The 18,321-nt window shown below is 40.3% G+C and overlaps 1 protein-coding gene across 2 annotated transcripts; it reads right to left on the bottom strand.

Moving 5' to 3' along the window:
- Positions 1-3,948: 3,948 nt before the first annotated feature.
- Positions 3,949-16,870, bottom strand: VCAM1 (vascular cell adhesion molecule 1). 2 transcript variants are annotated; one of them, XM_066597219.1, is made up of 11 exons: positions 16,614-16,870; positions 15,396-15,677; positions 13,190-13,504; positions 12,772-13,041; positions 12,117-12,374; positions 11,743-11,997; positions 11,079-11,345; positions 10,613-10,846; positions 9,182-9,448; positions 8,781-9,047; positions 3,949-6,720 (listed from the first exon to the last, which is right to left on the bottom strand). In XM_066597219.1, exons 1-11 carry the CDS (start codon positions 16,678-16,680, stop codon positions 6,557-6,559), a joined length of 2,646 nt encoding a protein of 881 aa, XP_066453316.1. In that variant the 5' UTR covers positions 16,681-16,870; the 3' UTR covers positions 3,949-6,556. The 2 variants fall into 2 exon arrangements, with proteins under 2 accessions (XP_066453316.1, XP_066453318.1); XM_066597221.1 differs by lacking the exon at positions 8,781-9,047.
- Positions 16,871-18,321: the final 1,451 nt, after the last annotated feature.

The following is an 18,321-nucleotide window of genomic DNA, read 5'->3' on the forward strand; positions in this document are numbered from 1 at the left end:
CCTCACATCGTAAAATGCAGCCACATTTCATTGAATTCGAAAAAAGCAATATGTTAAGCACCGATGATGATGATGAATGTCCGACTAATGAAAACTGGAACTAACTCTCTATTTTTTTTTTTTGACAGATCTGTTTACTTCAGATATTCTTTTTTTTTAAAGAAAAACTGATCCGTTAATAACTAATGAAGGAGCGCTGATGTGAACCTCCTTAGGTGTTGTGCTCTGAAGCCGTCCATGGTTTCCGATAAGCCTTCTGACTGTGAAGAAAACATATTGTATATAAAGATAGAGCGTGAGACTGGGTTTAGGGGTTATCAAGGTTACACATAAACTATTGGCCTGAAACGTATCTGCCAAGTCATTCTAGAAGCCCTGACCCTTCTAGGCTGAGCAAACAGAACTGTTTGGGGGGAATTTATTATTCGATCTGCACTGGTATTTTGGTGCACACGGCTGGATTTGCATCCGCCACCGGATTCTGCAGCAAATACCTTCCATAGCATTCTATAGAGAAAAGCTTTTTCATGCCCACGAGCAGAAATCAATTGCGATTTTTTTTGCTCATGGGGGAAAAATCGGAGCATGCTCAATTTTTGTGCGGGCTACGCACGGACGGCTTCTATTGAAGTCAATGGAAGCCGTCCGTCCTGCGACCCTTCTGTAATCCTCATTGCGGAAAGGCCGCGGGATCTACGTCATCGTCTAGCGACAGCGTGGTTAATTCTGTACTATGCATGTGCAACGGTTAACACATCCGCAGCACAGAAGAAAAGAACATTGACAGGTACACAGGGGTCACCGGCCGGGCCTAAACTGAAGACTGTTATTTTGTCCTGTATTGCGGGCGTGAAAATCACGGGCGCAAAATGAGACAAAACAAAACCATTGATTTCATTGGTTTCATTTTCACTAGCAGGATTCTCGGAATTCTACGCGCAAAAAAAGATAGGACTTCCTGCTTTTCTTACCCGCACGCCACAGGGTGAAATTTGAACGGTTAAGAAGAAAAGAATTTTGTCTGGTTCATGCGCTAATACGCTACATAGCAGCGAGCATATTTGCGCATGTTCCAGTCTGCTTTAGCCTTAAGGGCAAAAACACATTGGCGCATGCACTAACACGCTTGCCACTATAGAGCATATAAGTACATGAACTGGGATTTTTGTTGTTTTTGTTGTTTTCGGACTATTCAAACTCCGCACTATATCGTGTGAGTCTGGAAAAAAAAAACGTGGGAATATAAGTCCTGCCCTATCTTTCTTGCACGTAGTATTAAATTAAGGCAAGTGTTTCGTGCGAGAATCCCAATGGTGATTTTCATGGCTGAATGACGGGGCTATAACGCAACCATCTGTTTAAGCCCTACATCTCATGGGCATTGGGATAAACCTTTCATGACTTCTATTCATTCTTTGCTTACCGCACAGATGGCGAGGGACAGGAGGTGCTTTCATGTACTTTCACGCATGCTAGGAATAGTTTCTTTTGTTTTGGAAGTGTTGTCTAACCTTCTAAGGGACCTTTCACACAGGAAGCAACGTTCTGCAACAGCTAATGTGCAGCATTTGGTGCAGAGTTCAAAAAAGTAGAATCCTGACAGTAATTTTGCATCAAAATCCGCATTTAGCAGCAGTTTTAGGTGCAGAATTCAGGGACGGCATATTCCTCAACACTGTAGTCGAATATTCTGTCTTGTTTCAAAGGTCCCTAGCCTGTCTACACCGAAATCCAAACCTACTCAAATCTAATCCAGCTACACAGTATGCTCAGAAGTGCTTATATGACCACTTTACACTCTCTCCATGACTTTGCTAGTGGTATATTGAATTGCCACATAATCAAGCCTTTTCTTAATAGACTGGAGAATTCACCGTGCATCTTCTAATCCACCCTTCTAACTTCCACTTACCTTCTCCATTCCCTCTCTACATCCAAAGGAAAGAAGGTTTCTACACTGACATAGAAGGGGGTTCTTTACTGTAAGAGCAGTGAGACTATGGAACTCTCTGCCTGAGGACGCGGTGATGGTGAATTTGATAAAAGAGTTCAAGAGAGTCCTGGATGTCTTTCTTGAGGGTTATAATGTTACATGTTATAGTCACTAATTACTTCAGAGCGGTTGGTGATCCAGGGATTATTCTGATTGCCAGATTGGAATCAGAAGGAATTTTTTTTCCTTAAAATGAGGAAAATTGACTGTTATCTCATGTTCTTTTTTTACCTTTCTCTGGATCAACATTGCAGGATAATAGGCTGAACTAGATGGACATATGTCTATTTTCAGCCTTAAAAGATAATTGAAAACACCTAGCTTTGTAAAAACTGTGTCTAGAGAACGAAAATGCCATTTACATGGGGCTATGACTATCTGAAAAAGCATCAGATTGAGCGACAGTTCCCAATCATTGTAAACATGTGCAATAAAGGCGATTTACACGCAAAGATGATCGCTCAAAATGCGTTCAAAAGATAGGATGATTGACAGTTTGAGCAATTATTTTGCATAAGCTGCCAATGGGTACTAATGTCCATTAGCAGCTTATTACCTTCATTTGCATGTAAATGCGCCTCCCTTGGCTGTATGCAGATAACAGCATGAGGTCTGTTATCTGCATACAGCCCATTTGTTCTGTCATGGGACTGCAGCTGAAAACAATATTATCAGTGCTCCCGTGGAGACCACAGCGTGCGGTCCCTGCTATCAGCTCTCCTGCTGGATTTTAAACTCAACTAAAAATCATCGTTCGGATGAAAAGCCAATGATGGTAGCATATACGCGCAATGATTATCACTCAAAAGACATAATTTGAGTAAACTTTGTGTGATAATCATTGCATGTAAATGGGGCTTAAGTGAACGATTAGTGATAATTCACTTGTTTGGTGTGGTTTACATTTTTTTTATAATGACCTAAAAATGTTAGTTTGTTGTCAGCCCACCCACTTGTCTAAAAAGGCATTTGTTAGTTCCTTTGAGTTATAATCAAGTTATAATCAATTTATTGCTTGTACTGTACTGTATACTGCACCGGATAGGAGATAACTTTATGATTGGTGAAGGTCTGACCACTGGGACTCCATCAATTTTGAGAACGTGGGTTTCGAAGATCCCAGCTTGAATGCAGTGGAGGTAGCATATGCCCACTGCCACTCTATTCATTTCTATAGAAGTGTCTGAAATTGCCAAATATGAACACTCTGCAATCTTTGGCACTACCAATGTAATGAATCGGGAATTCCCGGGATCATTGGGAATCCCAGTAGTTGGACTCCCACTGATCATGATGTTATCCCCTATCATGTGGATAGGGTATAATGTTATAACTAGGCATAACCCATTTAAATTGACTTATAGTTGATTGAGTGAACTTACATATGTGTTACAGATTACATAGAGATTCATCTGTATTTTGAACACTCTACACAGATCTCAATATATGAAGTATATTCTGTGTACTTCAAATACATGCACATTTTATTTGCCCCTTTGAAAGCCCCATAGATTAGCATTGCCCCTGCCATATGAGCCATATCTAACACAAATGTTGTATGGATGAACAATAGTCTGTGTAAAAGTGATGTTATATGTATTTTACATTACTACTAGAGATGAGCGAGTATACTCTCTAAGGCACATTACTCGAGCGAGTAGTGCCTTAGCCGAGTATCTCCCCGCTCGTCTCTAAAGATTCGGGGGCCGGCGCGGGTGACAGGTGAGTTGCAGTGGGAAGCGGAAGGGGGGGGGGGGAGAGAGGGAGAGAGAGATCTCCCCTCCGTTCCTCCTGCCGCTCCCTGCCCGCCGCCGGCCCCCGAATCTTTAGAGACGAGCGGGGAGATACTCGGCTAAGGCACTACTCGCTCGAGTAATGTGCCTTAGCGAGTATACTCGCTCATCTCTAACTACAAGTACTTCTAAATAGTTTAACAAAATAAATGAAGACAAAACTTTCAAAACTCTATACATCTTTAATTTAAGTGCATTCTTTGAAGAAATATAATCATCATGTGCATGAGATGTTACAGAATTTACAACGACGGACCTAAGAAAAACATTTACCGGAAAGACATTTTCATTTAGTTACAAACTGGAGAAATGTGTATTGACCAGCATTTCATAGGTTATTTCACAACTTTCCTGTTTAACCATTTAACTATAGAGGGGTGGATAGCATGACGATTCAGCAGTGGAGGAAGAAGTTACAAATAGTACAAAATTGAAATTGCCATAAGACTAAAGTTAAATATCACTGCCAGCGGCCATATTTATCTATGTACTAATACAAAGCTATACATGGGCAGGTACAAATACCGCTTCCCAGCAGAATGTAGACAGACAGATTGCTATATGGAGGAGCATTGCACAAGTGCAAGATACTGATGAACCACCACTTACACACCATTAGGGGAAGTGGCTACTTAGTATTATACATGCACATAGATAAGGCATACTAAGGGTGCCAGAGCAACTGATACGTGTAGTGCACCATGCATGCTCACAACCCATTAATGATTGATGACAGATTTTTCCCTTGGCAGTGATATATAAGGCTAACGTTGGCCATACACATTATATCAATGTCAGCCGAACCTGTGGATTTCGGTGGGATCGCTTGACCATCTAATGTGTATGGAGATGTCCTGACTCTCCCATAACAGCAGTCGTTGTGGGAAAGATGGGTCAGGCGTGTAATAAGCAAATATTCACAATCCTTTAGTTCTCAAGAAAGATAAGCCTGGCTTATTGTCCTGCCCATCTTGAGAACACACTCATACATGCATGTGTAGGTAGGTCGGAAGGCACATTCAGCTGCCAGCTATCTATGGGACCGTTGACACAGAACGGAATTGTCCGCAGGACGCAGGGCAGATTGTGTCAATCAGTGAGGTTTCTAGAAGACATCCTTAATTCCACAGGAGAAAGCTTTTCCACTGTGGAATTGAATCTTGCGGTTTTGAAGTAGAGGCATGCGGATTTAACAGGTGCGGAATTCAAGCCCCATAGGGATAACATTGTGACGCAGAAATAATTCCACCCTGTGTGAAAGGTCCCTAAGGCGTATGGCTTTCTCTAGGCTCATAGGCATACCAGTGATCCCAATACAAAACATGGAGATAGATATTGACTATGTAGGCACTTGAGTAGAAAACTTAAAAAATGTAGAAACAGCAAATACTTACAGGTAGTACAGTATGTATATACAGTATATATCCAGTGTATGCTGACAGCTGTCTGTAAGGAAGGTAACTCTTAGCTTTAAAGCAGAGTTTCTTCACATACATGTAACTCTTGACCATCTACAGCATCGGCCTGAAACCATTGACTCTCCAACTATTGTGTATCTGATAGTCCCAGCACATGACAGCTATCATATGTAGAACTTTCAGAACAAGGTGGAAAGTCACATTGTGCAGACCCCAACCAGCAGAATGCTATCGAGTTATGGATGTTCTATGCTTAATAAATGCTCTGGCGATGAATGGTAACATTATGCATCAACTTCCAAAAAGTCACAAAAATTCTAATCCAATATGTCACACTGGTCTGGGTGTAAGGTTTAACTGATCATTGTATCTCCTACTGTTCCTCACATTTGTTTTGTACCTACATTTTAAACTAAAAATTGCTGGTGTATTTGGTATTATTGCTTTTTGGTACTTTCGATGCTTAACAATTAAATCTTCTTAACCACCATGATTAGTCATATACAATGTCCCGAAAGTAAGGCTGGCTACACACTTGCAACTGATGTCTACGAGTGACAAACCAAACTACTCATGACAAATCAATCATCTAAGTGTGATCTAGAATCTATAGAGGTACGGGGGGGGGGGGGGGGGGGGTATGGAACGAATAAAATATTCTTTTTCATGAGATTATGTACCGATGTGCAGAACTTCCACAAGCCTGGTTCACACCAATGAGATGCTCTATTGTTTTCTTTGTTTCCATTCTAACAAAATTCCTATTATTTTGGTTCTGGTTTCAGCCTCCCCGTTTCTCAGCTTCCTCATTTCATTTCAATGACCAACAAAAGATGGCTAGAGCTCAGCTCTGCCTAAGTAAAAAGGGCCACATTAAAATTCATCACACGTTACACATCTCCACCACATTTATAACAAACATAAGGGAATGGGAATAGAAAAGTCAGAAAGAACGTGCTGACACAACATTTAAATATGAGCAGCTTCTACACATGAATATAGTCATTACCACACACACTGTATAAAACAAGAAAATCTAAAGTGCAAATAGTGATCCTTCACACACAGGGCTCCATCCATTTGGAGATTTTTTTTTCTCCTTAGTAACAGTCTTAGTTTTCTTCAGTCTTTCTCTTTTAGAGCAAAAGAACCGGGTTGGGATGGCTTTACTCCCAGGTTCCTTGCAAGTACCACCAAACAAAGCTTCCGACAGCTCAACCTTATTATGGATTCATCGGAAGAACCCTCCGAATGTATGTGCTACCTTAGGTGCCCTTTGGTGTCCACAGAAATGTACGTAGACTGTCCCACAGCAGTACATGGAAATACGGTCAACTCCAATTGGTGAAAAGTCATACTTTGCTTCTCAAAGCTTTTACGAGACTGTATGAGCCTTTCAGCTTCGATTTCTTGAGATGATAAATGACGGATCCAATGATACCTGCTGTCACGAAAGCCGCAGATCCGAAGATAAACATGGGAGTGGGGTTGAAACTTGGACTCTGCTGTTGTGGCTCTGTTGGGATTATAAAGAGGGGGGTTGGTTAAAAAGACTGACGGGAAACATGATGGATGGAAGTGAGTCATTGATTATTACAGGATAGAACAGATGTTGCATCTATAGCCAGCACAAGGTCAAGTTGAGTAGTTATGACCATTAGCAGTTGCCCATACACAAAGCCAAAAGAGATATTGACCTTAACGCCTCATTTTTTGACAATATACCTTTAGAAATGCATATAAATAGTATAAAGCCTATAACGTAGGTCCAATAGTCAAAGTTTTAGGAGTATTTCATTATTTGGCAAGTAGTCATTTCTAAGCACTATCCATCCTCTCTGCCGTAAAATATAGTATTATACAAATGCCTGGACTCTGATACAAATTCTGAACTGGCAATTTCCAACTTGTAGAAGTACCAGTATAGCAGAAGGTGATTTCTGTTCTTCTCTGCTAAAGCTCACACATCTACACTGTAATTAAAGTAGTCATTATTTGTGAAACCTGTCAAACTGTGAAAGGTTTTGTCATGATTGTGTAGGCGTGATACTATTCACTTCTAAATAACAAAATCCACACAGAGTTGCTATATGTTTGCTTGCTATGACCTTTTCTTGCACATGTTTTGTTAAATTCGCCTCTACTCCATAAAACACATTAGGGCATGACTATTAATTTTTGTATATATAACGTTAGAATGACTTTTCTGTAGTAGAACCTTTAACAAAGTTCTAAATCAAAACTTTATGATAGCACAACCAATGTTTTTTAACTCACAAGCTGCTGTCAAATATGACAGTTGGTGTTGGTTAGAGATGAGCGAACGTACTCGGTAAGGCCGATTTCACAATCGAGCACCGCGATTTTCGAGTACTTCACTACTCGGGTGAAAAGATTCGGGGGGCGCCATGGGTGAGCGGGGGGGTTGCAGAGGGGAGTGGGGGGGAGAGGGAGAGAGAGCTCCCTCCTGTTCCGCGCTGCTACCCCACGCTCCACCACGCCACGCCCGCCCCCCGGCGACCCCTGAATCTTTTCACCCGAGTAGTGAAGTACTCGAAAATCGTGGTGCTCGATTGCGAAATCAGCCTTACCGAGTACGTTCGCTCATCTCTAGTGTTGGTCTATCTATGAAAATAGAAAAAGTCTATGATCACGTGAAATGGCTCAAAGCTTAGTATTGACTGCCAATGATATGGTTTTGACCCACTGACAATTTCCAATAATACTAATACACGCCCAATGCCATTAAAATCTGTAAATGCCAAGAGCTGGGAAGCCCCATGTAGCTGGCCTAATAGTCAAGTTTGGGAGCAACTGGTTGTGGACTACTTTGTTATGGAAACAGTATATTACTAAGTTATTGAATCCTAAAACCAACAGAAAATACGATTGCACAGCATAAATACTGATGTCGTTGGACACATATTGCCACTTTCTGCAGTATTCTTGCACTAACTTTTCCTATCTTTTCCGTTTTTGTCCAGGCTTCTAACCTGGCGAATGTGATAGGTGGATTTCACAAATTTACTGCAAATTCGTGGTTAGCAGGGGCGTTACTATAGAGGATGCGGGGGATGCGGTTGCACCCGGGCCCAGGAGCCTTAGGGGGCCCATAAGGCCTCTCTTCTCCATAAAGGGAACCCAGTAAGTACTATAATAGTACTATAAGTAAAGCATTATAGTTGGGGGCCCTGTTACAAGTTTTGCATCGGGGCCCAGGAGCATCAAGTTACGCCTCTGGTGGTTAGTGTTCATTGTTAATTGAAGCCATGCATCTTTTACTTTCGGTAGCTGTAATATAAGTATCAGCTCGGCAGCTGTGTCTCGGATAGCTCAATAATATGTAAATATTCTCAGGGTTTCGGTGCTAAATACCAGATGTATGTCTGATGTCAAATCAAGAAACATAACATGGATGTTCTCTGAACAGTTCCGCACTTTAGCTTCCTAGACAGTAATTTCTGGTTTCCTGTATGTGGGTTTTATTGCTAATTCTAATGGAAAGTAAAGAAAAAAGTCATTTTAATATCGGCCTACCCAAATTCCCCTAAGTAAGCTTTAAGATAAGCTTCTCACCTGCCACAAAGATACTGATGACCTCAGTTTCGTTTCCAACTTTGTTAATAATTGTGAGCGTGTATGTTCCAGTGTCATTGCGGGTGACATTGTGCAGTGTAAAGGTGCCATTGCTGCTCTGTAACACTGTGTTATTCTGGTCACACACTTTCTGTAGGATCATGGTTGGAGATGGGATGCTGTGGGTCTCACAAGTGATAGTGACTGTATCACCTACTGTGATGTTCTGTGATGGAGTCACAACCACTGTGGTGTTTCGAGGTGGAACTGGAAGAAAATGTATGAGGTTATTGAAATGGAAGTTGTATAGATTAAATAGTTATTTTGTTTGCTTTTTTGCTCCTTTCATAATAAAAATCTGTAATTAATGACGGATTATAATATATAAGCAGTGCACTCACTTTGTACAGTCAATTTGCCCTCAACGACTTGCTGTCCCACCTCATTGGTGGATTCACACATGTACATTCCGGCGTTCTTCATTCCTACATGAGTAATATTGTAAAAGCCATCACTTGATTCCAAGCTAATGAATTCATCTTCTATTCTGAACTTCAGGACAAGACTAGGCTCTGGAGAGCCTTCTGAAGAGCACCAAATCTGTACAGAGTCACCCTCTTTCACGACTGCTGATGGATTGATGACTAGATAGGTGTTTCTGGGTGGAACTGTGAAGAAAACACCAAAACAAAGAAATTTTATTTTTTTTGTGCAATACTAATTTGACTTCACAAAGTCTTTAAGAACATTTAACATGAGCTACACATGGGCAGATAGAGATGTAGTATGAAACTTTTGGGTCTTAAAGAGAACCCGTTACCAGGTTCATGTTGCCTAAACCACAGGCAGCTTTAACCTTGGACAGGGACATACATTTTAGATTTCTATATTTTATTCCGAAATGCTGTGGCATTTCAGAAAAGGCATAGGATAAATTATCGCCGGGAACACAGTTTGGAGTCATGTGGGTGGGGGTCTCCATTGACACAAACAGAAGATCTGGGCATGGATAGAATGGTGAGGCCCCACCATGTGACTCTGAGCTCTGTGCATAGTTGTTTTTTAAAGCATGCTTTTTCTGAAATGCACCAGAGTTTCGGAATAAAACATAAATGGCTGCAATGTACATCTTTTTTCCATATTGATACTGCCCATGGTTTGGTCAACATAGAGACAGGTTCCCTTTAAAGGGGATTTCCCACAAAAGACATGTATCCCCTATCCACAGGATAAGGGAGAATCTCTGATTGCTGTGTGTCCGGCCACTGGGACCCCCAACAATTCCAAGAATGGTGTACCTCAAATGTCCCATGCCAATGATGCTGCGGTATGCAGGCATGCACTCAATAATCTTCCTCCATGCTGCATATGGAACATTTGAAACATGAGGTTCTCAGGATTGTTGGGGCTCACAGCAGTCACTAATGCAAAGTCTGTAAGAGAGCCTCAACCAACTATCATATGATTGTGTCATCTACAGCACTGCACCCCTCCTATAAAGAATTGGGACCTTTTGGGCTCTCTCAGCGCTAGGACCAATGGCGTGACTATAGGGGATGCAGTTGCACCCAGGCCCAGGGGCCTTAGAAGGCCCATAAGACCTGTCTTCTCCATATAGGGAGGGGGAAAGATAGACCAGGACCTATCTTCCTGCTGTTTTTTTCAAACTTGTGCCCACTAGCAAGGAGTTTGAAAAATCTGAGAAGAAAAATAAACCCTGTTCATGCGCAACTACACTCCGTAGCGGCGAGCGTATTTGCGCGTAGGGCCATGTGTTTTTGCCATTATAATCAAAAGATTTGCTCCATGTATGCTATTATAAACAGGCTCACCTTCTACATGAAGAGTGGTCTCTACAATCTCATCTCCTGTATGTCTTACTTCAGCATGTACAATGTTGTATTCTCCACCGTCAGACACCAGATCAACCACATCATCTTCCATTTTCATTTTCAGGGCCAGCGTAGGAGCAGGAGACGCTTCAGAAGTGCATCGAACCTGTACGCTGTCTCCTTCTCTTACCACGGAGGATGGAGTTATTGATATAAGAGTATTTTGGGGTGGAGCTGGTGAGTAAAAGAAGAAAACAAATGGTTAATAAAGAGGAATAATTCAACTAGGTCTATGGAATAGGAATGAACATATGTGATGTGAAAGGAAGCGCTCTGGTGAGCACCAAGAGGAAAATGATGTTATTGAACACCTGAATGACTGAAAGGTCTAATATGCACAGTGCTGTGATATACTAGTTATCAGTTCAATACATCACGAAAGGAAAGTGAGATATAGAGGTCTTACCTTGTACAGTCAATATGGCCTCTGCAATTTGCTGTCCTACTACATTTGACGATTCACATATGTAGGTCCCCGTATGCTCTACTGTGGCATGTGAAATGCTGTATTGCCCATGCTCGGATTCCAACTCATTGATACCCAACTCTGTTTTCATCCTCAGCACCAAATTAGGGTCAGGGAAAGATTCTGATATGCATCGGATATGTACACTGTCTCCTTCTTTCACCGTATGTGACGGCATGATAGTTATAGATGTGTTGCTGGGGGGAACTGTTAATACAGAAATTACAGTGCATGTTAAAACCAAAAATAAAGATATTGAAGTTCATGTAGATGAGTGAGGGTATGCTAACAGGTGCGCAATCAGGGGTGTAACTATAGGGGTAAGTAGATTTTGGTCACACACATGCCCTGGGGCTTAAAGGGACCAACATTGGGCCCAGTTACAAATTTTGCATTGAGGCCTGAAAGCTTCAAGTTCTGCCTCAGTGCAAGTTGCATCATGTTGACTGAGATGCTGAAATCATGCAGCCATACAAGCTTGTATTCCATTAGCAGGTAGATACAGTAACGATATAGAAATGGAAGAAACATTCTGAAATAACTAATAATGGATGCTAAAAAAGAACCTTGAAAAGAAACCTGCTAGTTGACATCTACTGCTCACCTCGCACCATTAGTTCCAACTTGTCTTTCTCACTTCCTAGTCTGTTAGTAGCTTGGCATTGGTAAATTCCACTTGTCACATTAGCTAATGTAATCTCTGGATCTTGAGAAAGTAGAACACTCTCTCCTGATGTTAAAAGTTGGTAGATGGAGATGGTCGGTGCAGGGACTCCCTTAGAAACACAAGTCATCGTTACTGTATCTCCTTCATTCAGATCAATAGATGAAGATGAAAGAATAGTTTCCCTTGGCGGATCTGTAGAGAAAAATGTATGTATTTCACTTTGGAGAAGGTTTGATAGAAAATGCTAATGTATCGATAGATATGAATAAATACATGAATAAATAATTGGATATTGCAGAAAGGACACTTACATTCCACCGTTAGGGATTTTGAAGTTTCGCTTACGCCATACTGATTTTCAGCTATGCATTTGTATACAGCAGTGTCTATGGGATCGGCTTCTTTTATGATGACTTTCCCTGTTGGGGCTAAGAAAACATCTCCATCTTCCGATATCTTCCGCAATATAAAATTTGTACCGTCGCTTACAAGACATTCAATTGTAACAGCTTGTCCGGCTACCACTCTTGTTCCTGGCTTCAGTGACAGCGTGGGCTTTTCTGGTAGATCTAATAAAGACAAAACAACTTACAGTAAATTTGTTAGCCCTTTTAGGAATATAGAAGATTGACGGCAGACAAAGACCCCATGGTCCATCTAGTCGGGCCTTACTTTCTATACTAGGTAAATATGGTGATGACATTCTAGGTTGTGAATAACGATTCTTTACTACTTGTAATATTCTTTGTCTGATCTCATTCACATAAGAGCGCTTCAGTTTTTGGTCTCTTTGGCCACAGGTGACTTGCTAGTGATCCCCGTTAGAGCTTGCAGTTAAAAACCATGTATAGTTTAAGACCGTTTTCACACGGCCGAGAAAATCGCATGGAGATGAAAGACAAAAAATTAAAATTCACTAGGACAATATTTAAAGTAGCAAGAACTTTAAAAGAAGGAATATCTTACCTTGGACATTGATCTCCACCTGTAAAGATGTTATCCCAGCTTCGTTTTTAACATAACAGATGTAGACCCCACTATCTTCTGGTTTTGTATGGATAATGGTCAAACTGCCTTGATAATTAGATGGCATTTGAAGCTCTACATCCCCCATGAGTCTCAACCATTGGACAACAGTTTGGGATCTACTGTCAGATGAACATGATAGTTGTATATCTTCGCCAGCTTTCACCATTGGGGATGGTCTAACAGTAATTTCGGGTTTTGCTGGAGGATCTAAAAACAGAAGTAAACTCATAGTCAGTCAGCAGCACCTTTAGTGATAAAAAAGGGTTTTCAGACAATGGGTTAGGCAGAAAAGTTAATGTAGGTTACTTGAAGATAGAGAAGAGAAAATGGAAAATGGGATGCTTCTATTACTCACACATTAAAGTGAGGTTCAGCTCTGCCTGTCTTTTGATGGGTTCAATATCTGTATCAGGAAATGGCAGTATAGCCTCACATTTAATCGTTTTCACATCCTCTGTTAGGATTAAGTCATGGGTCAGGCTGATGTTTTGTATCTCATAGCTATTTAATGTGCTCTCTGTTGAGTCAAACTCAGCTACAATTTCTTCATTCAGCTTGATGTCAGCACTCAACATCTCATAGGGATAGATGCTGGGAATGATGCAGGTGATACGAGACTGCTGCCCAACCACAAGAGAGGAGATATGTAGAGTAGGATCACTGGGGAATGCTGTAAAAAAGAATCACTTTATTAGTGGAAAACTAATAAAAGTACAACTTCACACATGAATTGGTCCCTCTTTACAGTTATAACCATATACATATATAATCTGGAATGGGAGATTAATATTCACTCAGCTGAAAGACTTGAAAGTAAGGGTTGGTACTAATGTTGGGCTATAAGGGGCATGGCTCTTTAATTTGATGTTTCAATTATTCCCCGATTGTTGTATAGGTTATGGCTCCATGTAAGCCTTTTACAGCTCATCAAGTTCAGTCTTTGAAATGCAGTTGCCAAGGAAGACATGTGGTGTGTGGACCAAGGCTCTATTCACCCAGTAGACCCGGGGTGCGCCATTATCATGATCATGGGGTTGGAGGGGGTCCTGTAGTCAGACCCCAGCAGTCAATCAGTTATTACCTATCCTGTGAATAGGTGATATATGATTTTATAGATTAACTTTTAAGTGAATTTATCCTTTTTAACATCATTTTGTTTTTACCTCCATAATAAATTCAGTGCTCATTCATTTGTTAATATATCTTTAGAGTGATCTGAGTGCTATTTTTCTCATAAGAAACTTCATATTTCCTGCATAGAGATAGATTTAAAACATAATATTCTAGCTACCTATAGCTGCCACTAGAGGGAGCTAATGAGAAGTGCTACAGTACATAGTATTACGGTATGCCGTATACTACTTCTAGTGGTGGCTGCAGGAACTCAGCATATGATTCCATATTTCCTGCATAGAGATAGAATTAAAACATAATATTCTAGCTACCTATTGCTGCCACTAGAGGGAGCTAATGAGTAGTGCTGCAGTACATAGTATTACGGTATGCAGTATACTACTTCTAGTGGTGGCTGCAGGCAGTCAGCATATGATTAAAACCTTTGTCTGTTCAGGCGATTTAGAAATAAAAGGATATACTAAAAATTAATTCATACTTAATATTTCCAAATTCTACAGTCTTCATCTTCCCAACTCACAATGGATACAATGTCTATTGAACATGTGCCCTTTTGAGAGTGCAGATGGAGATGGGAGTAGCGCTCCAGGATGTGGACGATGTGATAGACCCACCGTTATTAACTATGCAGCCCTCTCACAGTGGTGAATTACTACAGATCCCGAACACTTTGCACATCGTGTTTTATGGGCTCCTGTTGAGCCTCCTTGTGCCCATGATTTTCACATTAAGGCCATCAGAGGTATTCTCTTACCTATTCTATGACAATCTAAGAGCACAAAATGATGGCATGCTATAAACGCATACTGTAGCAGACTTCACTACCAACATTGATTTAATGTAGCGGAGTGCAGAGATGCATGACTCTGAGCCCCACATGCCATAGTATGGGATCTTACGGTCGCCTCAATTTCCAGCCGTGTCTCCATGCACCGCGTGCGTGAGGCGTTATTATGTTTAAAAAAAAATGAAGGTGTGTTCTGTTACAGATCGGGTATCGAAAAGTGACAGTTAGTGGGAGTCACACAAAAGAGGAAGTTTCACAATAGGTTGAGTGCAATAACGCCACCTTATTTCGTTACTGGCGGTTTATTTGAAATATATTAGTAGCAGCTGCCATGAAACAGATAACGTGGGGCATGAACACTGATCTTGAAATAGATTTTAACTAAATGGCTTTATTTTCACTTTAACCCCTGCATTGCACTAAAATCCACCGTGGAAGACTCTCTATTCCTCTGTTTCTCATTGTCCTCACTGCACCCCCTTTTTGTTCTCCTCCATAACTCCAATAACATGACATATCTGTTCCTCAAATAAGAATAAGACTATATCAAGGAATCGCCTAAAGAAGTTCCTTAACTATTGCTGTATAGCTCATAAACACCTTGCGCATGCAAACAAAGCCAATCATATAAGGCACTTACAGTAGACCAGGATTTTGAATCTCCTCTCTCCCGGGGGATTATCGCATGACACAGTACATCGGTACGATCCTTCACTCTCAGCATCCACCGTCATGGTCAGGGTTGACGTTTGCCCCACAGAAATCACATTACCACCCAATATTTTGTCCATCAGGGTAGACCAGGTGAAGCTAGGATTCTTATCACTGCACTTTGATGCAAAACAAGTGATACGAAGTTCTTCCCCAATTTGAGCCTCGATTGTAGTTTGTGGCGATGAAAGAGAGAAGTCTAAGGCAGAAGCTGAAGAAAGGACAAGATACCAGTTAGATGCTGAAACTTCAAAAAAGTTCTGAATTTCAATAGACAATTCCCATTGTATAACATTACATATTTGGAAGTAATATTGTTCTCTTAATAAGATTGGTAATGAAAAACTAACACGGCGCAATCACAATGGAATTTTGGGTAAAATTAAGAAACTACACTCCAAGAAACCGTTTTCAAATGACCAAAATCCTAGATGTTGAAGAATAATTTTATGGAATGAAAATATCATATCAACCATCAATTTTCATGACCTGCTTGGTATCTTTATGTATCTACCTATTGAATATGACTGAAAATGGATAGATAGATAGATAGATAGATAGATAGATAGATAGATAGATAGATAGATAGATAGATATTAGATAGATAGATAGTTATGAGATAGATAGATATGAGATAGATAGATATTAGATAGATAGATATGAGATAGATAGATATTAGATAGATAGATATGAGATAGATAGATAATTAGATAGATATGAGATAGATAGATATTAGATAGATAGATAGATAGATAGATAGATAGATAGATAGATAGATAGATATGAGATAGATAGATATTTGATAGATAGAAACACATGAAATAGATAGATAATAGATAGATAGATAGATAGATAGATATGAGATAGATAGATAGATATGAGATAGATAGATATGAGATAGATAGATAGATATAGATAGATATGAGATAGATAGATATGAGATAGATAGATAGATATAGAAAATATGAGATAGATAGAGATTTGAGATAGATAGATAGATTTGAGATAGATAGATGATATGAGATAGATAGATAGATAGATAGATAGATAGATGATATGAGATAGATAGATAGAAACACATGAAATAAATAGATAGATTTCAATTTTCATTCAAAACTAAGTCTAAAAAATTATTAAAAAATCTTACTTTGCATAAAGGTGATTGAAAACAAAAGCCTCAGTAATGTTGGGGTAAGAGTTCTTGTCTTGCCCATATTGGAGGTCTTCTCGTATAATATGCTTCTGCAGAAAAGTAGGGTTCCAGACTTTTAATAGTCCAATATCTAGTCTTGAATAGCTATTTCTAGGAGGAAAGTCTGAATTCCAGGTTTCTATAGAGTTAATAAATTCCAATGCTGCAGTGTTGAATACACATATGCTCCTGTATTCTGCGCTTTCTTTGTGCTAGCCTTTATGAAATGTGTGACAGACATTCCCTGTCAACCGTTTTTATAAGCTTATGGGAGGAGGGGGATTCCTGGTGGGGAAACCACAAGATTATGTTTGAAAAATTAAAAAAAAAGAAGTCCTATCACTGCCCTCTAGTGGAGCATATACAAAGTACAAAGGAAAATGTCTCAGCTGTAGCTTAGTTGACCAAAGTGAGCATTAGTAGGACTTTAGCAGTTAGAGTGTTAATAGAAATGAAGGAATTTGGGGAAATGCAACTGTATGTGGTGGTGGACGCTGTGACTGGGACTGTATGTAGATGTGGACTATAACAAGGCTGATGTCAAAACTTTTTTTTAAACACCATAGTTTTACTGGTTGTGATGCAGTTGTGATATTTTTCCCACTCCACATCCTGATGTTTACTGCAGGACACTGGTAAAGTTATAAAAAGCCCTTCAAACATTGTGCGTTTTTTGTTCCAGCATTCTTTGGGTCTGGCATTTTTTCAGTCATTTTCCCATAGGCTTCCCTATAAGAAAAAACTGCAGAAAAAAATCTAGTGTACGTTTAAATATAATGTAGTACGTGCACCCATCTGTACGTGTAAGCTATTCTCTCTGTTATCTGCCATCTTCCTTCCTGAAAAAGTGCAGCTGATTTCAAGTCAAAATCCGCACTGATGGTGCAGATTTGGACTCTATTTTGGATGTGGAAATTTAGCTGGATTTTCCACTTGGAAATTTTTGCAGCATTTCCAATACATGTAAACATAGCCTAAGGCCGGGCTCATGTAGTGGCCCAGAGTTAGTGGGGCTCCTCCATAATGTTTTATGTCTGTCTTGTGTCACTGTCTTGTCAGCATCTGGTTTGTAGAATGCATTTAGTTTATGTGTAGTGCATGGTTGCAGGACTGAATGGGTTAATGTCTGTTATGTGATGTCTTGTCTGAAAACGTAATGTTTTGTGCGTCATGTGACTATGTTTTATATATATATATATATATATATATATATGTGTGTGTGTGTGTGTTTGCAAGCATGCGAGACAGAGAAGTGAGTCAGTAAGCGGAGTCTAGCAGCTTGTCAGTGAGTGAGCCACACAGACACTGGTCAGTCTGTGTGTGGAGAATGGAGGAGGCCAAGCGATGGCCTGAAGCTCAGTCTGAGCCTGTGAGCACCCAGCAGCCGCAGTACTACTGTTGAGTGCTGGGAGAATGAAGCCACTTTGGCTTGTTGTACCTCTACCAGAACTGTTTATTTGAATTGAAGCTTGGAAAGTTTCAGCAAACGACATAACCGACCGTTCCCGGTTTTCTTTAGAAAATACTCTTCTGTGTGTGGACTACTTTATTTCAACAAGGAATCTGCACCAGAAGGTGGAACGATGGCGTCACGAGTGACAACTGAACTTTAGGTAACCCTCAGTTACTATCCCTGTCATCTCCCGCAGCAGTAACTTGGTCG

This window comes from Eleutherodactylus coqui, chromosome 3, assembly GCF_035609145.1.
Source record: "Eleutherodactylus coqui strain aEleCoq1 chromosome 3, aEleCoq1.hap1, whole genome shotgun sequence".
Classification (NCBI taxonomy): Eukaryota; Metazoa; Chordata; class Amphibia; order Anura; family Eleutherodactylidae; genus Eleutherodactylus; species Eleutherodactylus coqui.

Bases quoted from the DNA above. Each gene is read 5' to 3' on its own strand.
- VCAM1 (XM_066597219.1), bottom strand. From the start codon at position 16,680: ATGGGCAAGACAAGAACTCTTACCCCAACATTACTGAGGCTTTTGTTT. The intron at 15,678-16,613 runs GTAAGATTTTTT...TCCTTTCTTCAG, and splicing joins TTCAATCACCTTTATGCAAA to CTTCTGCCTTAGACTTCTCT. The intron at 12,375-12,771 runs GTAAGATATTCC...TGTCTTTATTAG, and splicing joins GGTGGAGATCAATGTCCAAG to ATCTACCAGAAAAGCCCACG.